The sequence below is a fragment of the Monomorium pharaonis genome, chromosome 3 (genome assembly GCF_013373865.1).
Source record: "Monomorium pharaonis isolate MP-MQ-018 chromosome 3, ASM1337386v2, whole genome shotgun sequence".
Lineage (NCBI taxonomy): Eukaryota > Metazoa > Arthropoda > Insecta > Hymenoptera > Formicidae > Monomorium > Monomorium pharaonis.
The window spans coordinates 1,760,542-1,768,513 of NC_050469.1; the positions used below are offsets into that span (position 1 = coordinate 1,760,542).

The 7,972-nt window shown below is 32.4% G+C and overlaps 1 protein-coding gene across 1 annotated transcript in view; it reads right to left on the reverse strand.

The window, feature by feature from the left end:
• LOC105833966 overlaps positions 1 to 7,470 on the reverse strand; it is a 9,204-nt gene extending 1,734 nt beyond the window's left edge. Inside the window, exons 1-7 of the mRNA XM_036284329.1 lie at positions 7,333 to 7,470; positions 7,143 to 7,260; positions 5,152 to 5,282; positions 1,145 to 1,330; positions 929 to 1,045; positions 352 to 439; positions 1 to 107 (exon numbers count right to left, since the gene is read on the reverse strand). The exon at positions 1 to 107 is cut by the window's left edge and continues 32 nt beyond it. Of these exons, the coding sequence (XP_036140222.1) occupies positions 1 to 107; positions 352 to 439; positions 929 to 1,045; positions 1,145 to 1,330; positions 5,152 to 5,282; positions 7,143 to 7,185 (672 nt within the window). The 5' untranslated portion in view covers positions 7,186 to 7,260; positions 7,333 to 7,470. The remainder of the gene's footprint in view (positions 108 to 351; positions 440 to 928; positions 1,046 to 1,144; positions 1,331 to 5,151; positions 5,283 to 7,142; positions 7,261 to 7,332) is intronic.
• Positions 7,471 to 7,972: the final 502 nt, after the last annotated feature.

Genomic DNA, 7,972 nt, shown 5'->3' on the forward strand with positions numbered 1-7,972 from the left:
GGTAAGCGGAATCTCGGTTTCTTCGGAACAAGCGTACGATTTGCCGACTGGTGTTGGAAACAACATGGAGCTATGTTTTTGGCCGGTACTTAGTCGAATAGTCTTGTCTGAAATATTAATAAAATAATCAATTTGACATTAATTATTTGTATATTATTCAATTTTTTTCCAAAAATGTATATATTAAACACATCTAAAAGTTTTTAATTCACAATAAACTTTTATACAATAAGCTTTAAATTATTTAATAGCTCAATATATTTTTTACAAATTTGATAGTTTTTAATAAAAAAATCAGACACAAATAACAAACTAACTGAAACTCATAAGATTAATATTTATTGTGCTTACTTGGCTGAGCAATATGTTCAAAGTGTTTGTCACTGGAGTTATAGGTCAGTTCAATTTTCTCGACATACCAGCGTTCACCACCGGGCGTCTAAAAAATAAAATCGTATGTCTTGTTAAATGTAGCGAGGCTGATTGTCTTTTCACACAAAAACTAAAATCGCTAAAAAAAACTAAGATTACTTCAAAGACAATGTAACGATATAATATGACATATTTCTTAACTACAACTTTATAAATAACACTTTATTGTTTGTATTTTTTCTCAAGTTGTTACATCTAAATAAATGTCTACTATTTTTTTTTATTTTGCATGCTGCAATTACAAATCGAGGTATAATTTGAGGTGGAATATCATAATGGCTTCTAGCACGCAATCAGTGATGTAAAGGTGAAAATCAAATAAACTGTATCTCAAGTAAAAGGGTCACGTATCGATTTTTGCAAAAAGCCACATTGTGCCTGGCAATTCACAGATGATTTATCGTTCGTATAATTGTCCCTTGACCCGAGAATTATCTTCCGACACAGCTGTGGGAAGATTAAGACACGACATGTATATTACATATAAAAGGATTACCTTAGCGAAGCTCCAAGATAGTACGAAGGCCTCCCATTTCAATGACATTGTCACCGTGTTTTCGTTATCGCAATTTCCGGTCACAGTCGCCTCATCAGGTACATAGATATCCGCTTCCTAGAGATACAAACATCAATTACATAATTGCTCGTCGTTCTAGGTGATCAAATATTTCATCTTTTCCCTCGGTATTTAATTTAGATGCTATTTTCTTACTTGATCCTCGCCAAGTTTCGTGCGATACTTGATAGTGATAAGCGCATCTACTTGAAGAAGAATGCAAGCTTGTCCATTGCTTCCGTCCAGCCGATATAAGGGTTGTTTCGTGGAGATCGGTTTGTGCGTAGTCGACGTGGTTGAGGGCACAATCGTGGTTGTTTTGAATTCAGAATTGACTATCGGCTTAAAAAGAATTTACAATTTTAAAATACAGATTAAAAAACAATATTTATTTATAGGATAAAACAGTAAATAATATTCGTAAAATAATAAAATTAATGAAAACTCCTATCAATGAAAATTACTTAACAGAATTCCTATTACCTACAAAATTGTTCACTCTTGTAATAAAATTTTCATTTATAGTTTGTTATTATATTCTAGAAAGGTAACTTCCGCTCAAAAGCTTGTGACCTTCTGTAGAAGGTCGCCTGTTATTGTAACGTTAATGTAATAAGTTGTGCAATAACAATTTTTTATCGCAGAAACGACTCTGTATGTTAAAAATCATTAAATAAGATAAATCAACATGTATAAATTTTCAATTACAAAGCGTAAGGAGAAACATAGTACTGATGCGTGACAATAGTAAAAGTTTCCACTAGAACGTCTTTGTACAGTGACGTCACGTAATACTATCGAAATGTCAAGGAGTGCAGTAAAAGCAGCTATCGGACATTGTAAAAGCTTAACGCTAAAGAGGTCAACAAATCCATTGTAAATATATTGAGTTTAAGCGCAAGCGTGTGGAAACTCACGCGTGGGAAAACACAGAGATTTTATCATGTAAAATTTACAAAGCGTGGACTTTGCCAACAACATTTACAAAGCTAAACGATTTCTCATCTTTCCAACATCAAAAATTAATGCTTTCTGTAAACTAATCGTTACATCATTACTTCGTTAAATTAAAGTAAATGTATCATTTTCCGATTTAATTTTAAAAGTTGTTCTATCGTTCGCAATTAATAAGTAATTATAATTTTTTTACAATAGTGGAAACTGAATTAAAGATATAAGATGTTTCAGAATTTTATATCATAATTTCACAAGTCAGTAATTTAAATAATTCTGACATCATAACTTTTTATAATATAAAAGAGGTATTAATGGAAGTCTGAATAAAAGCTCAATATATTTAAAATTGTATTAATCCTTTAACACATCAAAATGCGTGTCTACAATTTTGCAATATATATTTTATACAAATTATTTTTTATCTTTCTCTCTGCATTTTCTGATAAGTTTAAAAAACTAATTTTTTATAATAAAAATCTATTTGACATGACAGGATGTCTTTTTTATTTAAAATAGTATATCAAGGTTTCTCAAAAAACAATAGAAGATGCGAAAAATATTTCAAACAAAAATTTAAAACAGAACAAACAATAATAAAATTTGTTGAAAAATAATAAAATTATTGTTCAACGAAAATTAATTTTTAACAGTTATATAAGAATCATAATTGTTATTTTTTTAAATAGAATTATGATAAATATTGATTTTTTTACTTAATATAATTTTTCTAATTAATCTTTATATAAAAGTATTAAGATTGATTTATCAAAAAATCAATAATTTACAAGATGTTTATAATTTATTCTTGCATATTTCAATATAAAATCTAAAATCTCGTAAATTATTAATTTTTAATAATTATAACTTATTTACCTCATTTGCCTTTATGTACTAAATAATTATTTTCTATACACCAATTAATTTATCTCTTTATTCTATATAAAAATATTAATTATTAAAAAATTAATAATTTGACATATGTTCTACTTTCGTCAATAATGAAATATACATGAATAAGGTAGAAAATATTTTATGAACTTGATCTTTCGATAAATTTACCTTATTTATGGGCAGAATAATTAGAAGAATCATATTATGTAAAATATTATATAGTTACATTTAAAGAAACAATCTCGTATTTTCAAAAATGTTTTTGAAAGTTAATTTTTTAATTATTTGTTTCCCTTCAAATCATACAACTTTTATTTAAAACGTTTTTCCATATCTTCCACATTGCAGTTTCTGAGAAACCTTAATGCGTCATTTAAAATATTACAGATCACCTTTCCTATATTGAGATAAGCTTTTATCTCCAATAATAATAAATATTAGTTATCATATATATAAAATTCAAAATAAAACATTTAATTTATATACGATTTAATGTGTGTGTGTGTGTGTGTTTTACATATATATAACACAACACAATATATAAGCACCTTTTAAAACAAGCATTCTTTTATCTTTATCTTAATCGTCGCATGCGAAATGTTGCGTCAGTAAAATCTTCGTTTAGAGGTCGTAACAGCGCTCTAGTGGCATTTACAGCCGGAAGTTATACGACTATTATGCGACAGCGATGAAATGTAAATTGCACGCCGCGTATCGTTCAGCGAAATATTTGCAAGCAGCAACAGGCTACGTTCTGCGGAAGCGATAAGCTAGTTGCTACGAAAGATTACGCTAGATCGAGAATAATTCCATTTCCTTCTTGACACCTTACTAAAATGAATCTAGGTAATCTGACAACAATGATTTATACAGAAAATTGCAAATATCGTGTCTCTAAATCTATATTTTAAAAAGTCTTTGTTCAAGAAAGATTAGTGATACAACGTTATCGCGATATGTAGAAAATTAGTCTTCTCTCGTTTTAAGTTTATTCATCCGATACATGAGTCTATAGCGTCTAAGACAAAGTAACATGTACTTATAACTGTAAAACAATGTGATCTATTTATCTAGATCTTCTCTAAAAAAAAAGCTTGCAAAAAAAACCTAGAACCAACGAAAAACCAAGACATCGTTAAATGTCAAGCATCTATTTTTTTGTCAAAATAATATGTCCTTAAAATATTGACAAATCGACTTATTTAATTTGTTGTCAAAAAGTACCAAAATATCAGACGATAGATATAATGTTCGTTACCTCCTTCAAAGTACGTCAAAAATAAATTATTTTTTAAAAATGTTTATCAAAATAACCATAAAATTTTCATCTTGACTGCAATGTTGATATATGTTTCATAAATCTTTTCAGATTTTTTGAATATTTTAAGGTAATCAGAAAATAGCGTCTGATATGGAAGACCCATGTGTGTAATCGAAACGTTACTTTTTTACTTTTGCAATCTTTTTGTACGTACTTATACGCGCACGATTATGATTAGCGTTAGGCGCAATCAAATATTAAAATATAAGAATAAATTAACGATCGGTAAAATAAGGTCAAGGTCTGACCGGGAAAGCCGTATAGAAGTTTTGATAAGACTGCTTTTACGTATAGCACAGCGCTCCTTTATGAATTCCATGCATTATCATACGTTATAGTGATGTCGTAAAACCGCCATTGTGACCGCATGTATAAGGTCAGCCTTGAAAAAGCACAGGTCCTCATTGCATAGCGGAGATTTTTAAACTTTCCTGAGAATGGCAATGCGCATAATTGCATATAATCTAATAATAATAATAATAATAATAATAATAATAATAATAATAATAATAATAATAATAATAATAAAGTCGATGCCGCCCTCCTTGGGAGAGACGTTAATTATCGGATTTGAGCCTTAGGTTAAGTAAGCGCCTGTAATAGGTGGTAATAGGATTACGCGCAGATTTAGTAATGCAGCTTGCGTATGTAGGAGCGGTCGCCGCCCACTGCCGTGAGGACATTAGCGTGTGGATGTATATGCGCGCGAGACATACACGACCCCAACCTGGCGCTTTTTTTCCTTTCGGCGGCCGTATTAGCACGTTCCGCGAATCCATTTAAATGATTACTCCTGCGTATAGGCATATAAATCGCTGTGTTTCTAAAAGTGCGTAACGGTCGCTGAAAAGAACGCCGTATACATCCAAATGATATTTTGCAATTACAACAAAAAAATTAAGGAAATACTTAAACGATTATTTTGCAAAAAATAAAGATGGGGAAAGAGAGATAATTAATAAAATGCAAGTATCGAGTAATGAAATTTGTTTACCAGTCTCGTCTTTGGTGTAGGGTAATCCACAATGATTTTCGACATTCTGCGTGTGGTGTAACGTTGCTCGTCCACTTGTCGCGGGATCGGCGAAGGGACGGGAACACTAAACGCTAAGCTTGCGACACACCCTGCAGAACAGTGTTTCAGATAAAATAATCGCATCGCTGTATACCGCGCGTATAGTACAGTTTTGCAAAATTTTAAAATTAGAAAGATTCGTAAAATAAAAGAAGAGAAATCCACGCCATTAAAAATTCATTACCTAACTCGTAATTTCCACGTTCCTTGTTATTTTTATATTAAATGTCTAATTAAGCGTGTAACTTACACGCCCTCCCCCCCTCTTACGCCCCTTTAAAAGACCTGTTTCTGGTGTTTGCCTCAAATTAGCACGGAACTTAAGGTTAAGAGGAAACTATAAGGGTGAATATTAGGCGCGTGCAAAATTTGGCAAGTGTGCTTTTTATATCTTGATGAGAAAATACGTGGAAGTTATTTTTGTTTGATAAAAGAAAATCGCATGATTTATCCAAGGATTTTACTTCACTCTATGAGATTTTGTTAGAGTGGCATTTGTCACATCTAAGTAATCATTTGTCTTCCTTCTCACACAACATTTATATTTTGAAGCAATAGTAGTCTCTGTAGTATTACAGTCGCCATATAGTATTATATTATCTACAGTAAGATACCTCAACCAAATATAGCCATGTGCTCAATTTAGCTCACTCCCTCCCCCATTTCCAAATAATTACAAAACGTATTTCACAGATAACGCTAATCACATTTTATCCAAATTGTCCTCCTCTGAAACTTTCAGAAGTAAGTTCTTACTTTTTATGACTATCATGTAACAATTATAAATATCCGCAATTCACATTATTATAACTTGTTATTTATACTTTTCAACACTATATTAAAAAGAGAGAACTCCAGGGACACTACTGGAAACACAATATATTTTATTATAATATAAAAATTAGATTCTATTTCTTTATTTAATATTTAAAGTTTAATTATTATTTCTTGTCTTTCTCCAGATAATTGAAAAAACTTTTTAACAAATAAAAGATAATGCCTCATAGTAAATAAAAATAGTTTTGTATTTAATAAATAGTTGTGTGTGTAATTTTTTCCACAAATATGTTAATAAATGCCTAATTAAACATGTTGACTTTAATTCGCATTTTTTTCCAAAATATTTATGAAAAAGGGGAAAATATATAACTGGGTCGTATTGGGTACATATGCTACCTTTATTTTAAATCTTTACTATACTTATATAAATAATAAAAAATATTTCATATATTTTTGGCTTCAGAAATATTTCCTATTTTAAATCCTTATTTTTCAAATATGTTTTTTTCAATTTTAACAAAAAATATTCAGAGAAAAAGCTTTGATAGACCATATTGGGTACAAGTACCTTATTATAGTATTATATTGGGTATTTTATTAGAGTATTATAATTGCAAGATGTTAAAATATCAAGAAAATAATATTCTGAAGACTGCTGTTTCATTACCATTATAAATTCCATTAGAGTTAAGTACATCGACATACACACGCATACACTGAAAGCACCATGTACTATCAATTTTCATTATTTTTTCATAATGTAGAACACATAGCTCTTTCACGTATACGGTTAGTGACATTTGTCACTCTAAACTCTTGACGTACCAATGTGAATGAAGAAATAACGTACTGTGTGCGTATACTTTATCATATATCTTTACCGTACTCTCTTTACTCTTCATCTCATTCAGAACCTCTTAATAATCACGAAGAGAAATTTTCCCTTTCGAATGACAAAGTCACTGAAAGTTAAATGGCGCAACCCGGCGGTCGTACTTGACGCAATCCTCCCCGTGATCGCAGAACAGACACGAGCGGGCCGTTCGCGACGGCAGCGAGAACACGTACCAACGCACCCCTTTCCCGACCGACAAGTGTTCGCGCGATCTCTTCTCTTTCAGAAAACTCACACAGTAGGAAAATCGCCCTGCAGTGTTCGCCTCGACGTGCCATCACGTTGCCGCTGCTGCTACTGCTGCTGTTGCTGCTGATCCCACTTCCTAGTGCACTTCCTGACGACCGATTAAACTAGACGAAAGAACGAAGAAAAGGACGTTGCTGCTGCCGTTGTTGTTTTTACGCGGAAATATAAAATCGTACCTCCGTTACGTGTTGTACGTACGCCAGAACACGGTTGTTCGGCTAGCGATGTTCGCGAGGCTTGTGAAGAGAAGCGAGAGAAAGCTCGGGCCCGTGGACGGATCGATATGCGGCGGGGCGGCTTTCAGCATGCGCTACTACGCGTTCCGCACGGCGCGGTGGAAAAAGCACTACTCCGGCCGCCGGCTCCACCACCGAACCACCGTTTCTCCCCGCCAATGACGTCGTCGTCGTCGTCGTCGTCGTCGTTGTCGTCGTCGTCGTCGTCGTCGTCGTCGTCGTCGTCGTCGTCGTCGTCGTCGGCATCAACGTCAGCGTCGGCGTCGGCGTCTCGGAGACTGTTCATTCACATTAGGGCGTACGTGTCAAGGATGTACACATAGGTATGTGAAATTTACAAAATTATTCAAAATTAGGAACAAAATATTAAACACGATTCTTTTTAAAAATCATAGTAAATGATGTATACCATTTTGCGGTGTTTTTATATTTTTATATTTTTCTTATATTTTAACGCACGTTATTTTGCAAATTATATCGACTTTTTAGTCGAACCCATTGCTTGGCATATAACAAGCATTGCGTAGAGAATATTTTATACAAAACATTAAATAACTGTAATAATTAATACATGTTGAAA